Source organism: Indicator indicator, chromosome 4 (genome assembly GCF_027791375.1).
Source record: "Indicator indicator isolate 239-I01 chromosome 4, UM_Iind_1.1, whole genome shotgun sequence".
Taxonomy (NCBI): Eukaryota; Metazoa; Chordata; class Aves; order Piciformes; family Indicatoridae; genus Indicator; species Indicator indicator.
In genome coordinates, this window is record NC_072013.1 from 47249317 (window position 1) to 47265349 (window position 16033).

General features: G+C 44.9%; 1 protein-coding gene across 6 annotated transcripts in view; it reads left to right on the forward strand.

Annotated features, from left to right (window-relative positions):
- The window catches only part of ACTN1 (actinin alpha 1), an 88831-nt gene that overhangs the window by 58022 nt on the left and 14776 nt on the right, over positions 1-16033 (forward strand). For 3 of the 6 annotated variants that reach the window (XM_054400281.1, XM_054400284.1, XM_054400285.1), the window contains exons 7-12: positions 4015-4096; positions 5694-5779; positions 12499-12591; positions 13711-13941; positions 14558-14705; positions 15275-15425. In XM_054400281.1, coding sequence (XP_054256256.1) covers positions 4015-4096; positions 5694-5779; positions 12499-12591; positions 13711-13941; positions 14558-14705; positions 15275-15425 — 791 coding nt within the window. Of the gene's footprint in view, positions 1-4014; positions 4097-5693; positions 5780-7115; positions 7202-12498; positions 12592-13710; positions 13942-14557; positions 14706-15226; positions 15426-16033 lie in introns of all 6 variants that reach the window. The other 3 variants (XM_054400286.1, XM_054400287.1, XM_054400283.1) reach the window with 2 other exon arrangements.

Genomic DNA, 16033 nt, shown 5'->3' on the forward strand with positions numbered 1-16033 from the left:
CTGGAGAAGACTCTGGGAGAACCTTATAGCTGCCTTCCAATACCTGAAGGGAACCTATAGGAAGGTTGGAGAGGAACTTATCATAAGGACAAGTGGGAATGGTTTTAAGCTAAGGGAGAGTGGGTTTAGACTAGGTCCTACAAAGAAGTTTTTCAGTACTAGGGTGGTGAGACTCTGGAACAGGTTGCCAAGAGGGCACCCCCTCCCTGGAGGTGTTCAAGGCCAAGTTGGATGAGGCCTTGAGCAGTCAAGTCTTCTTGAGAGGTGTCCCTGCCCATGGTAGGGAGGTTGAAGTAGAAGATCTCTGAGGTCCATTCTATGATGCCCTGGCACCACAGCTATTTTTATTCAGTGCAAGTCTTTTATTGTTCAACTCACAGTAGAAAAGATCTTGAGAATCAGCTCATGGTCTGCATGTAAAGGATATGCAGAAGATGGGGTTTCCCTTCTTCCTTTTACCCCTAACTGTAGCTTAACTGTAAGCCACATCTAAGATCTTTTATCAAGTAAAATGATTGATTTATGGCTCAGGCATCCCCTCATATACCATATCCGTATAGAAACATGGTCTGTGTACTGCTGTGTTGGATGCATTTGTTATAGATATTCCTGAAACATGAGCTGTACCAGTTGGATTTCTTTCCTAGTGCCTTCAGTTCTGGCAGATATAGGAAGTGCTTGCTTTCTGTCAATTTTCCTCCCCCTCCATCTCCTTTCCTGATTGCTAGTTAATAGAAGAATTTTTTGTGAGTGTCACACTGCAATAATTGCCATGGCAACCTTGTGTGCTGCAAGGATTTGGAAATAGCTTCAGGAGAAGATTCCCATATGAGTTAGGGTTGGGGTGAAAGAGGAGGAGCCACAGTAGTCTTTAGTCAGCAAAAGCAGAGAATGTGCTAGGTGAGTATATCTGTTCAGGGCAGGTTGCTGTCTGCCACTGTTAAAACAATGTAATTCCTCCATGGTAAAACTAGAGCTTATCTCTTGACTGGCCCAGCGAGAGCCTGGCAAGTTACTGCTCTGCTTCGTGTCTCTGCCATTACGATCTTCACATAAGCAGAATGGGAGCCAAAGCACCCCTGCAGAACCTCATCTGGGTTAGTGCTCTTCTGGGAGCTGTGGGAAAAGTCAGGGGAGAGGTGACATACTTTTGATTGCTGTGCAGCCTTTGGGTTCCTAAGGTGTGCCCACAGCCATGGTGCTGCACTGTAAGGCTTGGAGGTGCCAGGTCAGCCTCTACTACTTTATCCCTTTTGGTGCGAGTCAGCTGGAACAGGTGATTTGAAATAGTGATTAGCTGGAGCTGAAAGTGATAGAGTTTGGAGGAATTCCATAGGGCTTGAGACCCTGTTGTAGTCTTGGGCAAGTTCCTGGGAAAGCCTTATCTCTTGCACAAAGAAACATCACCTCAGTGATGAGCAGCTCTGTGAGGGGCAAAGCTTTTTCCACAGGGAAGAGGGTCTTACTCAGGCTTGGCTCAATGCTCATCTCTGAGCTAGTCTTTGGACCTCAGTGGCTTGCTTTCAGTAGCACTATCTTTAGCTTCATTCCCCAGGAGACTCTGATCACACATCTTTCTTACATATGAAGTAGAAATCTGCTGGCTTCATCTAGGTGAGTCTCCAGTTTCCCACATATTAAGACTTCCAGCCTTTCCTTTGGGAGTGCCCAAGCTCAGTAAGTTTTCCCATCAGGAAACCTCTCCCAACTTCCAGCTTAAAATTTCTTTTTAACCTTTGGCAGCATTGCTCCTGCTGTTACTTAAAAACTGATAAGAAAGCTATCTGCAGTGAGTTTGCTCCTCCCTTTCCTCCAGGGAAGGCTGACAGATCTCCAGGCAGTTTGATGAGATGGGTCTGTGCTAAGGAAGTGTCTCTGTTAACACCCTGACAGAGTGTTTAGTATTGGCAATGCCATGGTGGTCATGGCCAGCATAAGGCTGAATTTGGTAAATAGTAGGGACATGTCTACAGAAGTAGAAAATGGCATGTGGGCTAGGGTAAAACTGGGAAGGGAGCTGCCACTTGGCATTTCTGGATGCTCCTGTGCTTGAGTGAAGGAAAGGCTGTTACTTTTCCTTCCTAAATGAAGCTAAGGCCCTGTCTACACATGGTAAACGAGGAATGTTATGTACCAGCTACTCTCACCTCCTCAAGTAAGGCTTGTGGTTACACTTTGGGTTCATAGAGGTTTCTCTGGACACAGGAGACAATTAGGCTGAAGCTGAAATGGTACCAGCCCCTAATTCCATGCCACAGGGTGGTTTCTTTTTTCTATCTGGAGGATAGCAGAAATCCCATCTGTACCCCTGCTTAACTCTGAAGAGGTAGATGTAGATATATCTCTAGATAGACATATAGTTAGATAGATAAATAGATCTGATGTCACTATTAAGAGTGTATAATTACAGGGATAAAGTAGTATTTGACGCTGAGATGGGGCCCTGTTACCATGTGTGACAGCTGCTGGTTTTAGCACAGTGTGCCCACAGGGATCATTGGTTGTGTCTGTTTTAGTGGCCTCTGTGTGATTTACTTCTGTAGGTGAAATGTTGCTGTCTACTGGAAACACTCACCCAAAGGAATATGATGCTGCTAGGGCATGCCAATCTAATACATGCATTGATTCCCAGGGAAACGCTGCAGGAAACTGCTTTTCAGAATAGCTTAGTCTCCTGGTTTAACAAGGGCTACATGATGATCAGTGCCATAAAGGAACTTCTCTGCACGCCCATGCCCTATCTGCCTGAGCCTGCCTAGCTTCATCTTTCATGCTGGGTGGGTTCAAAGGAAATTGCCTGTTGATTAGAGTTTAGGCACAGCTTAATCTTCCAAGTCGACGTAATAAGTAAAGGCACATGATCTCAAACAGAAAAGACACAGAACATGGAAGCCACTACAAAAAATAGGTGAAATAATTATCACCCGTATTTCCTAATTTTTAAGGTGGGTCTCAGAGTGAGTGGCACAAATGACAATATGGAGAGTATGACCTCATCTTCCTCTCTTCTGAAAGATGCTTTGGTAAATAAGGTGACTAAACACTAGCAGTTTATGTACAGCCTTTCCTCCAGCAGAAGCCACCTGTCTCAACAGTAGAAACCACTGGTGCAAATGTCACTTGATTGTTCAGAATAACCAAGTATCATGGGAGTACAGGAATCAGGCTTGTATAAGGGTCTCACCCCAGCTGGTAGGTGTCTTGCTGCTAATCGTTATGTTCAAGTGCTGGTAACAGTTTGCAGAGGTCTTTCACTTCCGGTGACATCTGTTTTTTGTAGTCTCTTGTGTGGCTCTTTAAAATCTAGTTACCTTTGTGATATGACTCATGATGTGATAAGCCACATTTAACTTCATTTGATTATTGTGTATTGATGTCTGCATCTGATGTACATCCTGCCACAGCAGGCTTATATAGGGAGGAATAGAAACGCACTAAGGAAATGACAAGTTGTGTGCAGTGCCTAGCAGGAAAAGCAATACTCAGGCAAAAAGAGTACTTTTATATGTATTTATTTTGTTAGAGATATGTTAAGAGATTTCTCTTCCTCCCACTCAACTAGTGTTCAACAAATTGCTCTAGCTAAGGACAGCAACTGCTGCAGATGTTGTTACTATTTTGGTATCGCTTAGATGTTCTGGCAGATACGCTGCTCTGCAGTTCTTTAAAATGGAAGTTGCAAACCTAATAGAAGTGTGAGATTTACATGTGAGATACAGCCATTTACTATCAGTGTGACGTGAAGCTAATTTTACTTCAGGTTCAAGACAAAATGTATTATTGCTTCTTGTTGCAAGTGCATAGACTATATGTTAATTATCATGTTACGAGTCTCTAGGCTCTGCTTCCAAAAGGAAGCTAATTATTTCATCCTGCTACATGAAGATTCACACAATTTTGCCTGGACAGCACACTTACCTGAACCAAACCAAGTACTATAGCTCTGTTTTGACCAAAATGCTGTGTGCCTTATTAGAAGTTGATGGTAATGCTCTGGTTCTTTTTCTTTCCCAGGATGATCCTCTCACTAATCTAAACACAGCTTTTGATGTGGCTGAGAAATATCTGGATATTCCCAAGATGCTGGATGCAGAAGGTAAAGTAGAACCCCCAGTGGCTTTTAACTTCCTCTTTCTCAAGAAATTTCCCCCTTCTTCTAGGTGGACTTGTATTGTACAAGAATTCAGTAACCTCTGAATGCTCCCTCCATCACCACATGCTAAATGTATAGGGAAAAAGTTACAATGGAATAATGAATCACGTGTTCTGCATCCCCCTTCCTCCTGTGCACCTCTCAGTTTTCTGAGCCTGGTGTGGAGATCTTAACTTGGCATTGACATACTAGGCAGAGATGAGTAACACCTGGCTGTGTCTACTGCTGATTAAAGTGTTCCCCTTCAAGAATCAGGCTTAATACTGAGTTAATGTATCATGTAGAACTGCATTCCTTTTGCTCCAGATGTTTTTCCTGGGCTCTTTCTGACATTGCTAGTGATCTTACTGTTGGGGGGCATGATATCAGTATTATAAATGGCTTCTTCTTGACTACTTGGAAGTGTTGGGCATGAAGATCCCTCACTGACTGGGTTTGGATATCAAGGCAGAGATCCAAGTTATTCTGTGATGCTTTTGCTACTGATTGTGACTGCTTCCCTGAGGCCACTGGGACAGCAAGGATTACAATTCAGAGCCTTGTCAGGACCAGCTTGACAACAGACTTTGAAGACTGTAACTTCGGAGTACAAACAACAGCCTTAAATAGTTCACCATTTGTTGGCTGTTTGCCTGAAGGTAGAAGTTGTATTTCAGTCTTGGTTTGGACAAGAGAAGCACTTAAAGGCTTGCTAAATAAGGGAGTGAGAGAAACAAGGGGGAAGGGTGGTGATAGGACAGCTGAACCCAGTGAGCCTGTATTTGGGAAAGCAGGATGTTCATATTCTTAGGCAGTATTTCACATCCCCAGGGATAAGCCTTACTTTCCCTGCGTTCATCATGCTGAGGTCACCAAAATATCAGTTTCTAGAGTAGATTCCATGCTTCCTTCCATTCTGTAGGAAATAAAGCCACCTCCAAAATAAATGAATCTGACTTCATATCTTAGTAAAGCTGGCAGTGATAAAGAAGGCCCCTTGCAGGAGCTCCCACTGCTGTTTCCTGATCACTCTTCTCCCTCATGGAGTTCAAGCTTATGTGCATTTCTCCATGCCATTAATTCTGATCTCTGTAGGTGTTGAGTTTCCCCTGAAACTGATGAAAGGGCCTTTTGAAATTCAAGCCGTTGTTTTGAAATTGAAGTGTAGAAATGAAGGCATAGAAAGGGAGAAAGGATCTTCCCTGAAGAACTGTGTGGAGGAATTGCAGTATATGTCTATAAAGGTCATATTGACCTTCTGCCAGGATTGATTCAACCCACCATTCACAGTAATGTTCTCAGGATGAAATGCTGTGACACAAGACGTATGGCTGACGTATGGCTATGTTAGCCTGGCCAGACCCTGGAATCACGAGAGTACCAGGAGAGTGATCCTGGCTTCTGAGAGAGACACATCTTCTGGGGAATTTTGGGAAGTCCTGTGGAGTTGCTGTGACAAGCATGTACCTCAGCAGGCCTCCTGGACACTTGTGGTTCTCCTTCTCCTTTGCTTTCCTCCCATCAGTTGATTACACTCTTAACATGAGGTTTTTTTTGACAGACATTGTTGGAACTGCCCGTCCTGATGAGAAAGCCATCATGACCTATGTTTCTAGCTTCTACCACGCCTTCTCAGGAGCCCAGAAGGTATCACAGGATCCCAAGCTCCCTCCACAGAGCACACCTGGTGCCGTTGCTAATGTCCAAATCTTTTTTTTTTTCCTTTCTCTTTCTCCTCTCTAGCTACGGGCATCTTTATTATTATGCTCTTGGTGGTGTTGGCTGTTGGTTCAAAGTGGTGCCCCAGAAACAATATCTGGGGCAAGGGAGCTAGGGGTTCCATTTGCCTATAGTCAGCAGTACTTTCCCTGGCACAATTGGCAACACATTGACATGTACATAGATCAAAGGAATGGGGAGCTCTGCCTTCTCCATTTGCCTTCTGAACTGCTGCCCTGAGGGCTGAGGATCTGCAGTCCCTGTTCCTGGGACCTAGGATGTTTGGTCTGACAAAGGCAGAGATTACCACAGAGACGGTCTGCTCAGCATGACACTGCAGCCTGCCCCTGCTGGAAACAATGCTCAGATCTATTCATTTTTTTTTCCCCTCTTTCTCAAAGATGGAAGACCAGAGCTAACTTAGTGGTTTTCTAAAGGGTTCAATGAATACTGAAAAATTCTTTTACCTTATGTATGCTGCAGGTTCCTGCACCCTTGCTCCTGCACCTGCTGCTTCCTTAGGTTGTGCCACAAACTCACTCCCAGTTCACCTGGGGCATACAAAACATGTCTGACGAGTAAGTCTGTGGTGATTTTGCAAACAGAGCATAGCTTGTGATGACTGAGATGCCTGGGTTTGTGCATTTGTTCTTTTTTAACATCTTTTCTCACCCACCATGATGGAAATCAGGCAGCTGGGTCCTTACTGTGTCTGGCTTAGCCAGTTTCCTGTTGGTAATGGAGTCACTTAAGGAAAACATTTTGCAGGTGAAACCCTGTAAACATCTCTTGCCAGAACCAAGCAGCCGCCCGTACTTCAGTGCTGTAAGAACAGGCAGTGCATGTTGCAGCAGAGCAGATACTGTGTAGGAAGTTCAGTGTGTAGGAAGGCTCTGATCTCTAGCTCCTCACGTACAGAAAGGCCTCAAGCGTGGGTGTTCAGACCTACAAACAGCCTGTTTGCATCCTTGGGCCAGGCCCTGTGACCGCCGCCGCGAAGGTGCAGAGCCTGGACCCTCAGCTCAGGATCCCCCTGGATTGGGGGGGCGGGAGGGAGGGGTGCCGCTTTGAGCCACAAGCCAACGCTGCTAGCCACCTTCTGATCTGAATTCCCAGCTCTCCGCATGGAAATCTGTTTGGCCTGTCCTGCAATGCATGATGGGAAGTTTTCTGCCCCTCTCTCACGCCACCCATGACTGTTTTGTTTTATTCTATGTGCTGCTTCTTACTTTATCCTTTCAACCTCTTTTCCTTCTCTGCACAGATATTATAGGCACGCTAAGGCCGGATGAGAAGGCCATAATGACCTATGTCTCATGTTACTACCACGCCTTCTCAGGGGCGCAGAAGGTGAGACTTTACTGTTAACAACCCCCTCCCTTCTCCCTGCCCTGCCCACCGAACCTCTCCACTGAGGAACAAGCCAGACCCCCCTGTCTGCCCCAGGACGTTTGCAGGGAAGCCCAGTGCATCCAGCGATTCACTTGGGTGTCTGTAGTCTTGCTGGAGAAGTGATGTAAATGTCCTTTCAGACTTGAGCTGCTCCTTCCATCCAGTCTCACACCCCAGTGGTGGAGAAAGCGTTTGGTAAAGCTGACATCAAAATATGAATGAATGTCTGCTCTGACACAGTCAGTACCATCTCAGTGACTAATGAGCATCATCCTGGCCAGGCGGTGAGCCTCCAGAAGTATCACAGTCAAGTCGGCCTACTCCAGGAAATCACAACCTGTTCTCCTTGAGTTGCCATCCTGCCTTCCACACTCAGTCCCCACTAGGTCAGCAGTCTTTTCCTAGGCTGTATCATCTGAGCTGGCTGCGTAGCACTTTTGTGCAGACACAAAATCCATTCTTACCAGGCCTTGAGCTTTCCAAACTCTTCTCCGTTTCTTCCTTCTCCTTGGTTATTTGTCTCTGTATCTCAAAGCATCTATATGTCTTATTTTTCTTTCCTCTGCTTTGCCCAATTTTCATAACTTCCAGTTCTCCTTCCTCTGCTTCCTCTTTGCTCCAAAGCCTCTTTGCCTGGCATCAGGACACTTGTCCTTAGAGGATCCAAATAGTCACAGTTTGCCTTTGGGCAAACTTTCTCCTAAACAGAAATTTCCCTGTAATCCTTTGAATAGAAGAATGAAGTCGATCCTTTCGTCCCATGCCATAGCTTGGCTGGGCTGCAGCCTTTTCACAAGATCAGTGCTGATTCCAGAGCGTAGGCTTTCAAATAATAAAACCTAAAGTTCAAGACTATACTCTTCACGTTGCCAATAGATGTAAAAAACTCCCTATTTTCCCCAGCCCCAACTATTTCTCTCACTAGGCCTTTTCTCTTTGAGATACTGTCCATGTGGTGTCCAGGTTGAGGTCTAAGTTGAATCCGAGAAGAGTCCATTTCTTGCGCAAAGCAGTGCTGATAGTCACAGCATTGATGCAGATACCACGCTGATGCTGCCTTGCAGAGGGCAAACACATGCAGTAGGTTCCAGGGAGCAGCTCTTTAGTTCTGCCCAATCTCATATAAATTATCTGATACTGTCTTGTTTCCAAGGAACTGGGAGTATGTCCCACAGCAGTGCAGTAGACTTGCCCATTTGACACAATTTGTTTAGTTGTGATTTTTCCACCAAGGTCCTGCTTCATAAACAGCTTGAAAACCTTAAGACCAGGCTGCAAGCTCCAGCCAGCTGATACTTGCCCAGGAAGACTGTGGCCTCAGAACTCATGCCAGTCCAGTAATAAGGCCTGCTGTTTTCTAAGTGCCCCTGAGGGACTGCTCCATGCTGTCTGCTTAACCTGAAGAACTCCAGATTGAGGAAACAGCAAACCACAATATGCCAGCTCTGGCCAGCTGCAGGAGCAGCCACACCCCTTGCCAATCCCTTCCTCTTCTCTCTGTGCCCATTCCATGATTTGTAAACTCGTTCAGCAGGTCCTGTGCTCTTGTCAGCAGTTTAGGTGGATGTTACGTCTCCAAGGATAACTGAAAACAACCTTTTACTGCCTCAGAACCTGAATCCAGTAGCCAGAGCAACAACTAGAGATGGAGCTTCTTAGTTAAGGCTTCAATCCCATGTAGTCTAACTGATTTAAGATTAAAGATTTAATAATTTATTAATTTTTTTAACAGTCCTGATGGGCCAGCAACTCAACTGTGCCCTGCAGAAGGAGCACAGCTCCTTTTTGGAGCTATCCTAGCCATACATTAGCCAGCTGCTGAGTGACACAGATTCCAACCCCCTGGCAAATGCGAAGTGATTCCTGAGTACAAGCCCCAGCCCAGGTTGTAACATGTTGCAACCTCATGCACAGTTAGGTGATTTACTCTGATATCGCTCCATTTTTCATTCAGATTTTTCATTACTGCCACGAGTCCAGAAGGGGAAGTCCCATGAGCTGCTTTCTGCTTCTATCACTCTCTTATACTGAGCCTTTGAAGGTACAGGGTCCCCAGCCTGACATGTGTGTATAGATGGCTGCTTTTTCTTTATGCCATTTTTTTTACATATATATATTTGTAGGTATACTTGCTTTGGTTGGTTTGCTTGTTTTCTAACTGCTTCTTACTTTCACACTAAATGCATGCAACTACTGGTTGGCTTAATATTTTTTGTAAACTTGATTTCTGGGTTGAAAATTTCTAACTAACTTTGTACCGTTTTATTAAGGTATTGTGTTTAGCATACAGTATTCTGGAGAGGTCCTCTGAGACCAGAGGACAGCAACAGGCAGACATCGTCCCTTAAGTATAGCACACTGTGGGAATACCTCCCTTTATAATCCTTCTCAGTGAAGAGGCCTGGATCCATGAGCTAGAGAGACAGCTAGCTCCACATCCATCCTAAGCAGTCCAAGTCAGGGTTGAGAAGCACAGGAAAGGAAAAAAGCAGAGAGATTACTGTTACTTTGGCTATTCAGATTTCCATTTTGAGTCTAACATGCAGCACATGTGGAATGCCCTGGACTGGCCCTCCCCACGCTGTGTGAGTGCAAGTAATGTATGTCAGCATGATGCTGTGCTGAAGATGATCAGTTCACATGGGCTCTGTGAGAATACAGGCGTGCAGCTTTCAGACCCCAGGAGGGTGCATCTCAGTGCTGCTGCATGCCTTGTAGGGGTTCTGGCTTGTTTGGAACCAGTGTGAGCATCCAAAATGCATCACTGGCTTAACAGCATGGGGAAACCAAACCAGCTTTTTCCCACTCCGCTAATGAAAGTGTAGTGGGAGCTGCCTTGGACTCGTGTAAACGTTTTAGTGTGCCACTCTTCTTTCACCTGAAAGTGTTTGACTGAGGTGGCCGTCACCACAGAGCAGCTCATTTAGCAGCGGTGTGGGAAGGATTTGTTGAGGTTACCTGAAAGCATTGGGATGTTTTCGTCCTATCTTGTTCAGTCAGTGTAATGCATTGATCATGACACTAATGGTGATAGTGGCCATGGAGCCTTTCCTGCTCCTGCAGCAGCAGTGCACTTGGATAGAGTTGGCAAGAACCATTGGGAAGCAAGTACTGGTTGGGGAGAGAAATTCTCTGCACTTCAGCCGTTAGGATAATACAAATAATGTCATAATTGCTGACATTCAGAGGGCTTGGACAGATGTTCAACATGCATATATATGCACACATATTTAAAAACTTGGGCAGCTGGAGGAAATCTATCATCAGATACATGTAAATAAGCCTTTGTGAAATTGGGTTCCTCCTGTACAGCTGGCTGCTGCTGCAGAGTGCTCCTAGAGTTTAAAAAGCTTAAGTCTGCAGGCAGCTCCTCTCCTGGGATGACTGAGGTAAACATTTGGCACCACCAGCTCGCTGCAATCACTAGGCACATCATGGTAGCACTCCAGCAATGTCTTTTTGACATACTGTTTGGTCCCATGTCTACAAAGTTTTCTCTGGATGTCAAAGAACACTCCATTAAACTACAAACTTTGGTTAAAAACAGATCAAAGTACAAGCTTTCCTAAATGTAACCATTGTTTGCACTTCTTTCAGACTTTTTTGTTGTGGTGTTTCTTTGGGGTTATTTTTTGGTTTGTTTTTTTGTTTGTTTTTTTTTATTAAATTGCCTTTTCTCCTGTACAGGTCCCTCTGATGTGTTTTACATTAGTTAATATCCATATATCTCATAACTGGCCCACTTCAGTGAAGGGACAGATGACTGAATATATGTTTCTACAGCTTCTTACAAATGAGTGAGAATGCCAGATCCCTTGGGACCTTAGCAATCCATACACCACTCTGTGGCCTAAGACTTTATTGCTATTCTTGCTGCCTCACATCAGCTGTAGAAATTAGAAGATTTTTTTTTCTCAAATGGCCTTGAAGATTGACTAAACAGATAATAAGAGGCCTTTTAAAAATAGGAAAAAGTTGAAACTTGCCAACTGTAAGCTCTGCAAAACCTCTTTTGGCATCAATCCCACATATATTTTTAAGGCAGGACACAGCATTTGCAGTTGGTCTGTTGTAGTGTTGGCATGTACCCTCTCCTCTTCACTTCCACTTAGCCTCTGAAAGGAGGACTCTCCATAGGAGTCCTGTGGGTAGCTCTAGCACCTTCCTCAGGCACCAGGATGATAGCTATAAGAAGGTGCTGAGCAAGCCCCTGATGCCCATCACACATTTTTCGAGGCCTTGGGGTCACATCCTCTGAGGCTTCGTGGCATGACACCTATTGTGATAGTAATAAAGTGAGCTGATGCTCCTTTATATCAGCCTGCTGCATGTTCCCCATGCCAAACACATGCATAGTACTCCAGGGCAGACTGGCTCTTGAGTTCATAGCTGGGATTTTTCTGATCCTTACTTTATTCCAACATGTTTTAACATGTTCAACTCCCTGCAGAGAACAAAATTGTGGTCCTACAATGGAAAAAAACAAACAAAACCAACAACCTAGATAGTAACAGCAGGCTTTTTTTGAGGAGGCTTGTTTTGGGAGAGTAAGGAGAGATTACCCAGAGATTGGAAAAAATAAAAATTCCTCAGCTGGATCATGAGACCTTAAATATAGTAGGTGTACAGTAGGTACAGGAGGTGATCCTGTAATGTGTGCCAGAAATACAGGGAAAGCTGGAAGGTAACTGCTGGGCAGGATTTAGGGTTAAGAGGAGGATCTACCACTTTATCTTCCAAACAAAATTAGAAATATTCCGAAATCCAGTCTATGGATTAACTCTGCTTAAGTTACAGGATGTAGAGACTCTCACCAGCTTGATACCACTCCAGTTACTGGTGTTGCAGCTGTGAATGCTGGTGAGGGAAGGGGAAGTGGTGGCAGAAACTCTCTGTCTTTGTAAAGAGGCAGGCTGGGCCCCTCTGGTAGGAAGCATGCCTTCTCAGAGAAACAGCTTCAGAAAAGGCATAGAAATGTGGTTGTCTTGCAACACACAGGGTTGGATCAGCAGAGCTGCAATTCTCTGAAGGAATGTCTTCACCTGAGAAGGGAAAAATAAATTATTACAGAAGGTCAGATGGAAAGCAAAGAGGTCAGGGCAGATATTTTGAAGCACAGATAGGTTGCTAGAGGCAAGGGTAGGAGACTTTATTTGCAGGCATGTGGTAGGGAGGTAAGCTGCAAGCTCTGGGTTGTTTGTTTTGTTTTGGGTTTTTTTCACACTTTTCCCTTCTGTTTTTCTTCTCTTCATCAGGCGGAGACAGCAGCAAATCGTATCTGCAAGGTGCTGGCAGTCAACCAAGAAAATGAACAGCTCATGGAAGACTATGAAAAACTGGCCAGTGATGTAGGTGTCCATGGTGCTGTGGTTTTCTGGGTGGTGGTATGTGGAAAGGAATTGCATTTAATGTTGATATTTAATCTTGGAGAATGCTGTTGGCCCGTGTTTTCCTAGAAAATTGAGGGATTTCTCCTTGAGCTTGAAAAAAAAAAATAAAAATCAAACTTACCTTAAAGGCAAGAACAATCAATTTCAAAATAGAAAGCCTCCATAAAGCAGCTTAGAGTGTCTCTGTTTATTAAGAGCAGCCACAGAAATGCATAAGATTAAAGGAAAAAATCAAGCTGGTTTAACCTGCATTCTTCAAACCTATACAACTTCATAACATATTTCATACAAATTGTGTGTTGATATACTGTACCAGTCAGGAATTGGGTCAGAGAATGGAAGTTAGAGATAATGCAGGAAAGAAATACAAATTTGCAGGTAGCTGGAAAGAATCTGTTGAAGATAATAGCAGGAGGCTGCTTTGGTTAGCCTGGAAGATTGAAGACTGACAGACTAACAGCTGTGAACCTACAGGAGTGACCAAATTTGGACTGGACTGTGTTTGTGGAAAACAAGTACAGAGGAGGAGAGGGAGAACAGAAGGGCAAACACAATCCATGAGCCCAGTTTCAGACTGGTCTGAAAAGCATTGGAAGCTGCTTTGCTCACCCTATAGACTGCCCATTGCCATCAGCATTTTGTCAGCTCCCCACCTAGGTCAGCCAGGGAGGGTTATTCCGAGAACAAGAATGAGTTCAAGGAAGGCAGAGTGAGAAAAATGTAACTGGAGGCAAGAACTTGATTTCTCCTGTCACATCCTTCTGCACATAATATGGCTTACAGCATCCTTTAGTTATGGAACAGTCAAGCAAAACTCTTAAGGCTTTAGTGTAATCTGAGGGCATAGTTTGGTCCTGTTTGTGTGAAAGCTATGCAAAAAAAAAAACAACTTTCAAAAAAAGCTGGTGAGCTTTTTTTTTTTTTTTTTTTTTTTTTTTTTTTTTTTTTTAAAAAGCCCTGCTGGTGGCAGAATCTTTCTGACAGCAAACATAAAAGTAAATGGTCCCTAAAGATATCAGAGCAATGCCTGTAGTTTTAACACAGTTTCAGTTCAAGACTTGTTGTTGCTCTTTGCAGCTGCTGGAGTGGATCCGTCGCACCATCCCCTGGCTGGAGAACCGGGCCCCAGAGAACACCATGCAAGCCATGCAGCAGAAACTGGAGGACTTTCGGGACTACCGCCGCCTGCACAAGCCCCCCAAGGTCCAAGAGAAGTGCCAACTTGAGATAAATTTCAACACTTTGCAGACCAAGCTGCGGCTCAGCAATAGGCCAGCCTTCATGCCTTCAGAGGGGAAAATGGTTTCGGTGAGTGGGGGTAACTGGTCGTATATAGAATCATTTCTGTTGGAAGAGACCTCTAAGATCAAGTCCAATCTTTGACCTAAGACCACCATGGTCATCAAATAGCCATCAATATATCCCAACCATTCCTAAAAAATGAGACCCCAATTCTGCCCATTGGTGGGCATGCCCTGCCCACCTTCATAAGAAACTATTGTGGTTGGAATCCTGCAGAATATAGTTCAGTGAGGCCTTAATAAGACAGGGTCAAGCAATCATTGCTTCTCTGCATCTAAAGCAGACTGGGAGGCTCTTTGCAAGTGACTTTATGAGACAACGTTTGGATGCCTCTCATTTTTTCTAATTGAAAATTGATTGAGTTTTGTTGAAGTTTCATGTGGAAAAGTGTTTTGAGAGGAACTCTCATGCAGACAGGTGTATCCTGACACAGGTAGTCCTGCTTGTCTTCAGTCTGGCACTTCATCTTCCTGACCTGTCTGCACAACCTTATGAGATTAAAAGCCCATATCCACACCAACCACCTGGAGCCATGTAGCTCCTAGAGATTAATGCTGACCTGTATCTTCCCACCCACTACCACCTTCTAACCTGCCTTTTCCTCTTGTGTTCCTGTCTCTAGGATATAAACAATGCCTGGGGTGGCCTAGAACAGGCTGAGAAGGGCTATGAGGAGTGGTTGTTAAATGAGATCCGAAGGCTAGAGAGGCTGGATCACCTGGCAGAGAAGTTCCGGCAGAAGGCATCCATTCATGAGTCCTGGACAGATGGTAATGGCAGCCTTACATATTTCCTATTGCCTGCCATAGTGCTGCCTACTACATAGGGAGGAAGAGATGGATCATGTATATGTCCTTCCATGAGGCTTTCCCCTTGAGAATACTAGGTTCATTTCTTATTTTATTAGAAAGTAATGCATGAAAATTATCTCTGTTCTGCTACATCATACAGCCACATTGGCGTTCCCTAACTGTTGCAAGTGAGAAATTTGCATAGAAAAGAGGTACAGAGCAGAGGAAAAATTACCATTGAGTAAGTGCTACAATTGGCATTTACAGACCCAGCAGAGCCCAGATTGCACATACCGAGACAAGTCCACTATAAACTGTGACAACACTGGCTCAAGCTGCACCGCACAACCTTCTCTGTTATTAATGGCAAACTCAGTCAGTTGTTTGAAAGTGAAGGATCTCTAGGCCAGCATGTGTGAGGGTAAACCTTAGACAGGGTGTCCGAAGTCGGGCAAATGTCCTTTCGAGGGCTTCCAGGGCTGCCTAGGTTGGTTGGGGAGGCATTGGGTCCTGCCCTTCATTCTCCTGTCCTTTGGCTCCCTCCCCAGGTAAGGAAGCAATGCTGCAGCAGAAGGATTACGAAACCGCTACCCTCTCGGAGATAAAGGCCCTGCTGAAGAAACACGAGGCCTTTGAGAGTGACCTGGCTGCACACCAGGACCGCGTGGAACAGATTGCTGCTATTGCACAAGAGCTGAAGTATGGCACCCTGGCACACATCCCATCCTTTGGGCCAGAGAGGCTCGATCAGCTTTGCCCTCTGCCCGCTGGAAAGCATAAATCAATCCCCATAGGAAAATGCTGGGAAGTCCCAGTGTTTCTAAACAGTATCTAGGATACTGCATTCCAGTATCCGGATGCACCAGAAGAGCAGACCAGAAAACGTATGAGTCATGGGTGCTGACAGGGGGGGCAGATGTGATACTGTGATATTCCCAAGCCAAGTTGCCAACCTCTTCCAGCTTCTTATGCTGCTGTGAACCCTTTCTTAAAGAGTCTGACCTGCCACTGGTGCCTCCTAGGTTTCAGGGCTGTAATGCTGTCATACTTTTCTGGGAACAGCAGAGGATATCAGGCTCTTGGTCTGCTCTTTCTTGTCAAAAAAATCCTCCTTTGTCTTGTGGGAAAAAAACTCTATTGGTGCTTGAGAGCGTGGTGGCCTCTGCTTCCACCCTGGACCCTTCAGCCCAGGAGTTGCTGCACCGCATGAACTCTAATCAGCACTTGCTCCAGGGCATCCCCACAGCAGCTCAACTACCTCTCTGCTTCCCTCTGCTTGGAAACCATCAGTTCCACTTCTTTTCCTG